The sequence below is a fragment of the Danio rerio genome, chromosome 4 (assembly GCF_052040795.2).
Source record: "Danio rerio strain M-AB ecotype USA chromosome 4, GRCz13ab, whole genome shotgun sequence".
NCBI lineage: Eukaryota > Metazoa > Chordata > Actinopteri > Cypriniformes > Danionidae > Danio > Danio rerio.
The window spans coordinates 21,892,501-21,906,043 of record NC_141024.2 but is presented as its reverse complement, the minus strand read 5'-3'; the positions used below and the strand labels follow the sequence as shown (position 1 = coordinate 21,906,043).

The following is a 13,543-nucleotide window of genomic DNA, read 5'->3' as shown; positions in this document are numbered from 1 at the left end:
TGTGCCATAAAAGGCTTTTCATACTCTGTTAATGTCAGAGTTCAGTTTTCTTATTTCCGCTGGTGTGAAATAAATGATGCACTCTCCAAGCCATTAAGACGGAGAAAGGTTGAAGTGTCATTTTAAGGGATGAAAAAAGAATATTTGAGTAAGGTGTGTTTTATAAGCACACCGCTGAATGGAAAGCTGCGCACCTAATGATTTATTTTTGTAGTTGATGTTTTTCTGTTTTTGTTTTGATTCGGCTTTTCAGAAGCACCTCCATTAGCGGTGTATGGACAGCGAGTCCCAAGTAGCCATTAGTTATTTAGCATGAGCTCTTATAGTTTATGGAGTGTATTTAAAATGTGGACATTCATTTATTCATTCATTCATTTTCCTTGGGTTTAGTCCCTTTATTCATTAGAGGGTTGCCACAGCAGAGTGAACAGCCAACTTATCCAGCATATGTTTTACACAGTGGATGCTCTTCCAGCTGCCACTCAGTACTGGGAAACATCCACACACTAGAGCTGCACGATTAATCGAAAAAAGATCGCAATCTCGATTTGACCACCTAGATGACCTTAATCTAGCTGAGGAGAGAAGCATAAAGGCGGCCGCACAAGTTTTCATGTTGTTTTCATACATTGCTCAGCAACGTGGACACCTCCAAATGGTTTTTAAAGTGTCCCATACTGTATTCATAAGGTATAATTTACCAAAAAATGTAATTTCTGTCTTCATGTAATGATGTATTCACGGCCACGAAATCACACGTGAGCTGACTATGAGCTGTTACCACAGAGAGGGCGAGTGCACTCGATGTCTAATATAGTGACCAGAATTAGCATAGGCTGTGAATAACATGTAATCAAGTTTTTGGCAGAGAGAGATTGTTTGGGAACCGCATTTCGCATTTTAGAGTAATGATTTTGACAAGCTTTTAATATGTTTTTCTTTCATACAAACACAGAGTGCGTGAGAATAGATGTTCAACAGTGTCGGTATAACTGTAGCCTATATAATGTTAAATATAATGCAAGAGGGAATCTGATCATGACAAATGTCTGATTTTAAGAGTAGGAAACATGGTCTAATAATGTTGACAATAACATATTGCAAGCATATATGTCAAACATAACATTTCAACCTCAGAATTATGAATAGTTGTATCCTGAAGTGGCGACGCAGTGGCACAGTAGGTAGTGCTGTCTCCTTACAGCAAGAAGGTCGCTGGTTGGAGCCTCGGCTGGGTCAGTTGGCGCTTCTGTGTAGAGTTTGCATCTCTTCGTTCGCGTGGGTTTCCTCCGGGTGCTCCGGTTTCCCCCACAGTCCAAAGATATACGGTACAGGTGAATTGGGTAGGCTAAATTGTCCGTAGTGTATGAGTGTGAATGAGAGTGTGTGGATGTTTCTCAAAGATGAGTTGTGGCTGGAAGGGCATCCGCTGCATTAAAAAAGTGCTGGATAAGTTGGCGGTTCATTCTGCTGTGGCAACCCCGGATTGATAAAGGGACTAAGCCAAAAAAAAAATAAATGAATGATGAATGAACGAATGTATCCTGATATCATAATTTTACTGTGCATTAATGACCAGGACAAATTAAAAGTCTGTTCAAGTCCACCGTTCCAGGTCTATACAAATTTGAGCATTTTAACCAACAGTAGACCTACACATAATAATAATAATAATAATATTAATAATAATAATAATACATTTTATTTAGTGCCTTTTCAGAGCTCAAGGACACTTTACAAAGAATGTAACAAAAAGAGATAGTACAAGCAGACATAAGTAGAGGCAACATTAGGTTCACAAACATACAGGAAGTTAAATATAACAAACTGGAAATAAAAAACAAGACCCAAGAGACTAATAAGCAGAGCGGAGGTGGATCAAATGAAGTGGTCAGTTTGTCAGATCAGAAGTGAAGCATTCAGAAAATTTTTGAGTTTTAAGTAAAGATTTGAATTGTGAGATATTATTAACAGAACGAAGTGAGTGTGGTACAGAGTTCCAGAGTTTAGGTGCAATAACATTAGATGATCCCCCCCCCCCCCCCCCCCCCCACCAAGGGACAGTGAGAAGGCCAGAGTCAGAGGAACATAATGAGCAGGTAGAGGTGTAGGGGATAGTCATGTTGGAAAAATAAGAGGGGAACTAGGCCATTTAAGGATCTAAATGCAAGGAGAAGAATTTTGAATTTAATGAAGTATGCGACGTGGAGCCAGTGTAGGTCAAACAAGACTGGGATTATATGAGCAGAACGTATGGTATTAGTGAGTATTGTAGTCGCAGAGTTTGGAATATGTTGTAATCTGGAGATGAGGCTGGCAGGCAGACCATTGAAAAGAGCATTACAGTAGTCGATGTGTGAAGAGACAAATGCATGGACAAAGTCTCAGCATCCTTGCTACTGATGAAGAGGCGCAGTTGGGCAATTTGAAAGATTTTTTAGCTGATTTAGTGTGAGACTGAAAGGATAGTGCGGAGTGGAAGATTACACCTACATTTTAGACAGAAGTGGATGTTTGAATGTGAGAGCCAGCAATCTCACAGGAGAAAGTGGTGGAAATATTGCTGGGAAGAGCTGGGGTGCCAATGAAAATTGATCTCAGTTTTGTCCATGTTGAGTTAAGCCAATCATTGACGTCCTTCACACAAGCAGAGATTTGATCAATTTGGGCAAATAAATAAGTGTACAGACAGAATAAAGTTGAAAATCGTCTATATAAAACTGATTGTTCATGCCATGCCATAATATTATTGCTGTTGTTTTTTCACATGTTTGAGAATAACTATAATAATAGCCCACACATATTAACCTTTATTTTACATCTACAGAATTGAGAGAAAATTGTGATCTTTATTTTCTAGAGCAAACTCCACACAGAAATGCCAGATGGCCCAGTCAGGACTGGAATCAGCAACCTTCTTGCTGTGAGGTGACAGTGCTAACCACTGAGCCCCCGTGCTGGCCAAATGAGGAGAGGTTGAAGGTTAGAAGCAAGTATATTCGGCATTAGTGTTTTTCAGCAGTGTATTTTTTGTTTTTTTGCCCAGCGATGAAGAGGGAAGCAGACATCGTCATCGCCATGGACGGGACAGCAGCGACGGTGCACCCACAGCCCTGGAGAGGAGGGTGGAGGAGCTGGAGAGGGTGAGTTGAGTCCCATCATCCCCATCAACCTTTTCCACATGCGTCTTCTTTGTAGTCCAGTTTGTACTATATTGCACGCACACATAGCCTGGATTGCCTTTGACCTGAGGGAAAAGGTGCTGATTTGAGTTAGTTTCAGTAATGGCTTTGTGCTATCTTTCGGCTCATCCTAAATCAGTGGTGCAGTTTAAAGTGCTGTAAGTTGTGTCAGCACAGTCCTGACCTTTCTGTGTAATACGTGTCTGTCCGCAGTGCTTTTCCGAAATGCCAAGAGAGCAAAGTGTGCATGGGTGATGCTGAAATGTCAGCACAGTGTCAATGCTGAAATGGAGGGAAAAAAAAGTGAATTGTTTTGTAGTGATATTCCAGTTTTTCTCAGTGGCTTTGGTGCATTTCTCACAACACTATTTACATTTGCACAACAGTTCATGCATTTCTCAAAACAATTAGTCATTCGTGCACATCATAGTAGCAGTTTCTTATTCCTTCCAGCAAATTGCAAATGCTTTTGGATGCATCAATTGCTTTCATACACCTCTCTGCTGTTGTATAACATGATCATTTGTGTATGTCCTGTCAGTCAAAATGAAGTAACCTTGTGAATGCTGAATAGTCATTCCATATAAAACTAATAGTCCTCATTTCATTACTTGAGTCATTACATACAAAAATGCTAAACTAGCTGTGAAAATCTGTCAAACAAATTTTCTAAAAATATTTGAATCTTTTTTTCCTGAAAATGTCTTCTAAATTGAACAATTAGATGAATGATTTACAGACCTATGAATGTTGTAGGTTCAGTTCCAATATGTACTGCAATATTGTTTACAGTTGAGCACAGCTCTACCCAAAGGGACGTTTATGTTTGTTGTACTGTAAATAAGGTGTATTTTTTCTTTTGCACAATGCTGTGAATAAATTAGAATTGCAAAGAGCATAAGCAGTAAAACTGTGAAACACATATTCAGTGTATTGTACTCAGATACCTTACTAAATGCAGTGATGTGTAACTTTACTGTAGTTTTCAAATGGCTGTGCAAATAGTATATAGTGTTGTCTTGAGCGTTTTCAGAAAGCATCACTAAAATCTGACTTTTTTTGCCTCTGCAAAAATGTAAACTGTCATAATGAAAACATGACAAAGCCATCTACTATCTTGTTCATAAACAATGGTGGCAGGACTTTTCATCTTGGTGACACTGACACTTTCATTGACATCAATACTTTATTTTGAGGAATGAGCTCTCTATTTTGAGCAAGTGCAGGTTATCAGCTAGGGTTTTGCAGTTTGTACTTATTGTTTTGAGAAATGCATGAACTGTTGTGCAGATGTAAATAGTGTTGTGAGAAGTGCACCAAAGCGACTGAGAAAAACTGTAAATGTATATATACTGTATCTAATTGTAGAAGCTGTTTGCATAGTTTTGCATATAGGATGGGCCTTTTGTAAGACTTTTGTAAGTTTTGTAAGAGTAAAATGTGTCGCGCTGTACTGTACTACTGTACATGTACTGTTTGTTTGCTGAGCAAGCCTGCATGAAGAAAAAGTGAAGAGTGAAGATGAATTATGCACTGCTATTGTGAAGTAGTGTAATGATGCTAATAATAATGGTGGTGGTGATGATGATGATGATTATAATAACAATAATGATGATGATGATAATAATAACAATGATGCTGATAATAATGATGAAAATATGTATAATAATAATGATGATGATGGTGAGAATAATAACAACAATAATAATAATAATAATAATAATAATTGTAGTCATCATGATCATCATCATGAATGAATGAATAAATGAATGTCATCATTATTGAAGAAGAAAAAGAAGAAGAAGAAGAAGAAGAAGAAGAAGAGTTTGTTTTAAATGGCAAATGAGCATATTCATTGAAATGATTTGTGAATGAATGGTGGGTGGAGTAATGTTGAAAAAAGTAGAAAAAAGTTTATTTAAAGTAGAGCTGGGTGGATAAATTATATTATTTGGAATAGTGATCAAATTTATGTTAATAATAATTCTAAGCTCTGGGTTTTTGAGTGTAAAATTGATCTAAAAGCAAATCACACAGCAGAAATGTGAAACAATGGAAATGTAGAAGTGTGTTGATATTATAGATGCACAGAATTTTTGGCTGCAAAAAAAGTATCGGCCACGGAAAATGGGTTATACTATTTAATGGGCCCTCTCATTTTTGTGGCTTCAGTCATTATTGGGATACTCTTCGAGATCTGGTAGCATGAACAACTGATATGGAAATAAATGGTTATCGTTGAATATGAGAACTAATGATTGAGATTGCATTTTTGCCAAATCACCCAGCCCTAATTGTGAAGCAGTAGATGAATTGTAAGACTGCGTTGTCTTTTGCTGTAGCTTGGATGAAGTAAATGCAGGCTTAGTGAGCAGAAGTGAATTGTTGAAAAAACAAAACCAAAATAATTGCTCATTTTTCAGCAGGTAAGAAATGTCAGTGTTTTGAAAATTTTGAATGTTAGTGTGTTGTAGAGCATTGTATATACAGAAATGAATGGGCTTGAAGGGATTGTTTAGGGCAGCCCCTTCCGCTCAAGAAAAAAAAAATGTATGCATGTATGTATGGTATATATGTGTGTGTATGTGTATGTATATATTCCTATTTATTCATTGTTATTCGTCACAGTGGAATGAACTGTCAAGTTCTCACACATTCACACACATACACAGCAAAAGATTTAGCTTACTTAATTCATGTAAAGCGCATGTCTTTTTTTGTGTGTGTTTATATATATAAAAAAATGATCTTTGTCAAATGATATGTGTTATTGAACAGTTGAGGTGAGATTTTTGTAATGTAGGGTAGTTTATGGCTGAGCCATGTGGGTGTATCGGTGTGATGCAGGGCTTTGCAAGGCTTTGTATATGATGAGTTGTGTGTTGACAGGAGCTGGCCTTGGAGAGAGAGGAGAACGAGCGGCTGCTGAAGGCATATCAGGAGCAGGACGAGCTGATCATGAAGCTGAAGGAGGAGATCGACCTGCTGAACAGGGTGAGAACGTGAATGTGGTTTGGTAATGGCTACATTTGACAAGCATACAGTACATGGTGGGGTGTTGTCATATTAATGGGGAACACATACCTACATGCAAACATACATACATACATTGGGGGAAAAAGTATTGAACACATCAAGTTTTCTTTTCTGTGAAAAGTATTGTAAAGAACCTGTTGAGATGTAATTGAATTAGATTTTGGTGAAAAGTACTGAAATGTATGAAATAATATTTTTTTTGGTGATGGCAGTTTAAAGACGCCTCAAATGGGGAATGAAGTGTCATGAATTGCTGAGGTGTGAGTTTTTCTACAGACTTCAACAGAGTGTTAAATATGTTGATAGCTGTTTTCTAGCAAATCTGAGCTTTATTTTGTATTTTATATTGCATTTAAGTCAGGTGATTGGCTGGGTTGTTCTACAGCTTCATTTTCTTTATTTGAATGCATTGGAGAGTTTCCTTGGCTTTGTTTTAGAGCATCCATCCATCCATCCATTTTCCTTTAGTCCCTTATTCAGTAGGTGTTGCCACAGCGGAATGAACTGTCAACTTATCCAGCACAGTGGATTCCCTTCCAGCTGCAACCCAGTACTGTGAAAAACCATACACTCATCCATATACTGTCATTTACACACATACATTACGGTCTATTTAGCTTATTCAATTGACCTATACTGCATGTCTTTGGACTGGGGGAAACTGGAGCTCCTGGAGGAAACCCACAGCACATGTGGAGAACATGCAAACTCCACAGAGAGATGCAAAGCGGCCCAGCTGGGACTGGATCCAGTGTACTTTTTGCTGTGAGGCAACAGTGCTAACCACTGAGCCACTGTGTAGCCTTTTTGGATCATGGTCTTGCTGAAATGTCCATTGTGGTTTCATCATCATCCTGGTACTGGTAATGTAGATGTTGGAGTGAAGCAGCTGATATTAAATTCCAATGAGGAAAGGCAGAGGGTTGCTGAAGAACGGCTGAGAGAGTTGAGCTGCTGTCTGTGCTTCCACTGCTTTTGTACATCCCCCTTTTTCATGTGGAATAGTTTTTCCTGTGTCATTTTAATGTATTACACAAGTTAATTTGTGAAGTAATTAATATAGTTGTCTTTACATAAAATTGTTTTATTGTTATGAACATGAGGTTAAAATGTGAAGTCATTAGCACCTTTAGAAATAAGTTGCCTGACATAAAATGGTGATGCGTTGATTACTTATTTCCCCCTGTAAGTATGTATGTATTTATGTGCGTACACACACACACACACACACACACACACACACACACACACACACACAGTTGAAGTCAGAATTATTAGCCCCGTTTTGATTTTTTTCCCTTTTTTAAATATTTCCCAAATGATGTTTGACAGAACAAGGATTTTTTTCACAGTATGTCGGATAATATTTTTTCTTGTAGAAAAAGTCTAAATTGTTTTATTTAGGCTGGAATAAAAGCAGTTTTGAATTTTGTAAAAACTATTTTTGTGACAAAATGAATGATTAGCCCCTTTAAGCTAATTTTTTTTCGATAGTCTACAGAACAAACCATCGTTATAGAAGAACTTGCCTAAATATTACCATAACCTGCCTAGTTGACCTTATTAAGGTAGTTAAGGCTTTAAATGTCAGTTTAAGCTGTATTGAAGTGTCTTGAAAAATATCAAGTAAAATATTATTTACTGTCATCATGGCAAAGATAAAATAAATTAGTTATTAGAAATAGGTTTTCAAAACTATTATGCTTAGAAATGTGCTGAAACAATCTTCCCTCCATTAAAGAGAAATTGGGGAAAAAAAAATAGAGAAGTGCTAATAATTGAGGGGGGCTAATAATTCTGACTTCAAGTGTGTTTGTGTGTGTGTGTGTGTTTGTGTGTGTGTGTATATATATATATATATATATATATATATATATATATATATATATTACACAGACAAAATCTGAAAACAACAAGAAAAATTGTACTTTTGGTATAATAACATCAATAAGTGTGTCATACGTATACAGTTAAAACCAGAAGTTTACAAACACTGTAAAAAAGGAACGTAACCATTTAAAAAAAAAAAAAAAGTCTGATGATAAATCAGACATATTGTTTACTATTGTAGGTATGTTTGGATTACCTAAATAATTGAAATTTGTTACATGGCAGAAAAGTGAGTTTGACTTTTTATTTTGCAGAATGTTTTATTAATTTGTAGACAGTCAAAAGTTGACATTCATTCCCTTGGTATGTTTTTAGCTTTGCTTGTAAACTGTTTAACTTTGGTCAAATGTTTTGGGTATCCACATGCTTCATATAGTAGTTTGAAGGGCCATTCCTCCTGACAGAATTGGTATAACTGAGTCAGATTTGTAGGCTGCCTTGCAGGTATAAGCTTTTTCAACTCTGGCCACAAATTTCGTATAGAGGTGAGTTCAGGGCTTTGTGATGGCCACTCCAAAACCTTCACTATGTTGTTCTTAAAGCACATTCCAACTTATTTTGCAGTAGGCTTAGGGTCATGGACTGTTTGGAAGAGCCATTTGCGGGCAAGTTTGAATTTCCTAGCTGATGTCTTGAGATTTTGCTTCAGTATTTGTACATAATGTTCTTTGTTCATGATGCCATCTATGCTGTGGATTGGAGCAATACAGCCCTACAAGATTATGCTGCCTCCCCCATACTTGACAGTTGGGATGGTGTTCCTAGGCTTGTAAGCTGTCCCCTTTGTCCTCCAAATGTAACAGTGGTTATTGTGGGCAAACAGTTCAATTTTAGTTTCATCAGACCACAGGACATGTCTCCAAACATTATTGTTTTCCCAGTGTAATTTAGCCAATTGTTATCTGGCTTTTTTTGTTGATTGCGGCTTGTTAATTTTCCCGTGTTGTCACAAAATGATGCAGTGTGTTTGAGGTTTTTCTTAAATACTATTGTACAGTTGTGCCTCCAATGAACTGAAATGTTGTCAATTAGCCAGTCAGAAACTTCCAAAACCTTGACACCATCATCAGAGCTTTCTCAGAGGCATAATAATCTTATTGTATGTAAACTTGACTTTCAAGAAAAGTTATAACTTTTTCTCCAAAAAAATATCTCTCTCATTATTGTGCTATTAAGCATAACAGAAACAAATTTGGTAATCCTATCAGACTTGAAAGGAAAAAAAGTGTAGTCACATTAACAACTGATTTTGTTTTTTAATGGTTATGTGCCTTTTTATACAGTGTATGTAAACTTGTGATTTGAACGGTAGGTGTTTTAACCTGATTGGTTAAATACAAGAAAAGTTTTAGTAAGTGTGTGTGTGCGCGCGCGTGTGTGTGTGTGTGTGTGTGTGTGTGTGTGTGTGTGTGGACACAATTAGCAACAATATGTCAATATGTTAAGCATACAAAGTTCAGACAGCCAGTTGGCTAATTAGAGTTGAGTGTAGACCTGTAATTTTGATACAGACATGAATAAACACACACACACACACACACACACACACACACACACACACAGACAGTAGAATGAAGTCATACTAGCATTGTTGTATGCTCAGTTGTGTAATAAAAAGAGAAAACTGGTAGAATTGACATCCAAATTGGCAGTTTGCTAAAACACAGAAAGTAGATTTTGCATCCAAAGTATTTTATTTTAAAAGAATGAACATGTAAAATGTCAAATAAATGAGACGACAGTTGTTTCCAGTTGTTGAACAGTTCAGGTCCACTCGGTTGGGTAGATGTTGAGGAAACAAAGCATGTGGCATACAGAAAAAGCAATGACATGCATATGCATAATGCATACTGCGAAAAGGAATGAGAGTAAGATCATCATATAATGTAGGCTTTTAAAGTTCCATGTTTATTAATAATCCAAAAAGTATAATAAAGGATATGTTTTATCCCATGCTGGAGTGGACATCCATCAGAGTATTCATGGCAAAATAAGAATAAAAAAAAAAAATATATATATATATATATATATATATATATATATATATATATATATATATATATATATATATATATATATATATATATATATATATATATATATATATATATATATATATATAATATATGAGTTGAGGTGCCTAAATGTGTAATGACCATCTGAAGTTTTGTCGTAAAATGAGCATTTTTTTTCTGCCTCCTATGTTTATGTTACAGTATGTCTCTTAAAAGACAATAAAGACAAAATATTTTTGAGTATAAAAGGAAAATGTGTGAGCCTACACAAAAGACTCAGAGAGAAATGTCAATTGTACAAGAAAAAAAAGAAACTGCGTTGATATATACATATGAAGAGGTGGCATGTTTTTGCATGTATACTGTTGATATGTATACATAATAATGTGTTGTTTTTTTGAAAGCACTGAGGTTTGCTGAGTATGATACAGAAATTAATGCAAACCCTTTCCAGTTGTTAATGATTATTTGTGGGTTTGTGTGTGTATATACAATAGGAAAGAAAAAGGGATGTTTGATTTAGTGTACAATCACAGCAATTGCAGAGCTTTGTGTGCTGTGGATGATGTTTTCGAGGGAAATAAGTGAAGTATAAATAGTTGTGTAGATGTTTTATAAAATGAAAGAAATGAAATGTATGTGATGCTTTAGTCAATGTGATGTAGTCATGAGTGCATTTAGGGATGTGAAGATAGGGATGATATCTGTACAGTTGAAACAGTTTGTTTGTGGGCTAATGTAAATGTCTGTGTTTTGAGTAAGAGTAAAGGTAGTTTATTTGATGCTGATGTAGTGCTTGATAGAGACTGAGGAGGCTTAAGACTGTCAGAAAGAAAGGTAGAAAATGTGTTAGTCAGGTAGCAGTTTTAGAAAAGGTAGTTTTTTGTTGATAACAGGTGTCCAAAGATACATATTTATAGCTCATAAAGTTAGCACAGCTAAAAGTGTTGTACAGTTCAATATTGTACCTTTAAGGTTGACATTTGTACTTTGGCTAAAATAAGTAATGTGCAGCTGCAAGTATAAAAGTCTACTTTTTGAGACGGTAGTGCCTCAGCGAGTGATTGTGTGAGCTTATTTGAGAGAGTGTAAATGAGTGACAGTAACAGAAGTACTTAAAGGTTGTGCTTGAGCGCCATTGGGTTGGTATTGCGCTGATGTGGAGTGTTGTGTGATGTGCATGTGTTGTTGGTTTGATTATTAGTGAGTGAAGATTAAAGTTGAATGTGCATTAGAAGGGGTCTTGGCATTGGATGTGATGCATGAGGAAGACGTCCATTAGATTGTGTTAAAATGCGCAGTGTCTACAGATTATGAGTTGTGGGTGAAGGAGGTGAGTGTCATGCTGTGGCAGGGACTTGTGCGTTGAGGCAAAGTACTTGAGGCCAAGTACTTGAGGGTGAAGCGTCCTGGGTGGTTTTGTGGGCTCTGCGTGATGGAGGCTGCAGTCTTTGGGTGGAGAGTTGTGGTGTGATTCACCTCCATTCATGTTTAGAGCAGTAACGAAATGTGGAGGTAAAAGTTGCGCTGCCTGATGTTGCAAAGTGATATTTAGTGATTATATTGTTGTGATTTATGGGTATAGTCATGAACAGCCTTTTGTTTTGTCAAGAAAGTAGTTTGTGTGTTTTGTTGTGTTGATTATTGGTAGCGATTTGTGTCATAGGAAATTGAAATAGAAGTTGTAAAACAAAGTGGAAGAGAAGTGTGTTTCTCCATTGTGACGGAATAAGGTGAACAGAGGCTACTGCAGTGAAATGTGTCCATCAAGGGGGAGGGAAGGAGTAAAGCAAATGTAGATAGAGCTGGAAGTAGCATGGAGTGTTTTTGTGAATGGTGTTTGGTAGTTGTTTTGAAAGAAATGTAGTTTTGTTTGAAGTGTGAGGTAGATGTGTCAGGGAGTTTTTACACCTGTGGATTGAATCAGTTTAGTTGTAAAACAGGGATGAAAATTGTTAGCATGTTTCTTGTTGGTGTTGGTGCGGTTTGCTTTGACATGTTTGCTTTGACATGGCAAAGTTTGTAAATGGCGCAAAATAGGTGAAATAGGTGATTTGGCAGTGGACTGTCCTCACATTGGTCAGAGTTTAACCGTTTATTGTGCAGAGTTCAGGTCAGCTGTCATGTGTCCTTATTTAAATATCTGAGACACAATAAGAGATTATAAGTGGTAGAGTGTTTTCATTCTGAGTGGTGACACCCACAGACATCATCATCATCATCATCATCATCAGCAGCATAAACAAATTATAGGCAACACTTTGTGATAGCAGTTGCCTTTTGCATTATAGGCTTACAGGCTTTCCATTATAGGAAGAAAGAACAGATAAATTAGGGATAAACAGCTGATGTTAATGGTGAACCTGCTTTTACTTTATTATTTGGCATGAAATAGAATGACATACATACATACATACATACATACATACATACATACATACATACATACATACATACATACATACATACATACATACATACATACATACATACATACATACATACATACATACATACATACATATATATATATATATATATATATATATATATATATATATATATATATATATATATATATATATATATATATATATATGTATGTATGTGCCTATTATATTGTGCCTTAATAGTTTGTGATATAGTTGTTGGATTGTATTGCTTTGTCAGTACTATGAATGTGCTCCAGAGTTTGTCTGATTAGAAGTGAGAGAACCTCATTTAGGGTGTTTTGCCACCTAGACTTTTGTTGTGGATGGTGGCATGGTTCCCTCATTTGTATGGTTTGTTTGGCATGTGTGAATTCAGCAATGGTGCTTGGGTGTGTGCTAACAATGGGTTGGAGTTGGTCTGAATGAGGTGGTCTTGGCTCGATTGAAAAGAATTGTGGAGTGGATTGAATGCAAGGAGAAAGCAATACTGCAATGTGAGCCAGGCTATACCACAGAGTTTTATGTCCATGTAAGAGCCATAAGTGTGTATATATGGCTTTATGAAGAGAGAATTATGAGTAAGGTGGTGGTGTGTCATTCCTACTGGTAAATGTGATGTGAAATAGCGAAGTGAAAGCATGCTGAAGTATTGAGATAAAGTGTTGATCTGTTTTTCAGAAAGTTGAGTGAACCGCAGCGTTGGTTGATCAGCTATTTGTGTCATTAGCGTAAAGGCTGTATTGCATACTTGTAGGCAAGTGCTATGCATGAGAAATGGTTCCTCTGATTGATAGTTGGTGATGACGTCTGTGGGTGTCACCACTGAAAATGCTAGTGCAGCTTTTTGCTTATCTTGTGTTTTTGTTCATGGTCTTAAATAGAAATAAGCATGCATGACAGCTGAGCGCGATGCCGAAAGAGAAAGTGTGTAATGCTGAGGAATGTGATGGAGAGGTTACTGGCACATGAGTTGTTGAAGGTATTTTGC

General features: G+C 36.6%; 1 protein-coding gene across 1 annotated transcript in view; it reads left to right on the top strand.

Moving 5' to 3' along the window:
- The window catches only part of pawr (PRKC, apoptosis, WT1, regulator), a 144,194-nt gene that overhangs the window by 121,892 nt on the left and 8,759 nt on the right, over window positions 1-13,543 (top strand). The window contains exons 4-5 of the mRNA NM_001006015.2: window positions 3,047-3,143; window positions 6,072-6,176. Of these exons, the coding sequence (NP_001006015.1) occupies window positions 3,047-3,143; window positions 6,072-6,176 (202 nt within the window). The remainder of the gene's footprint in view (window positions 1-3,046; window positions 3,144-6,071; window positions 6,177-13,543) is intronic.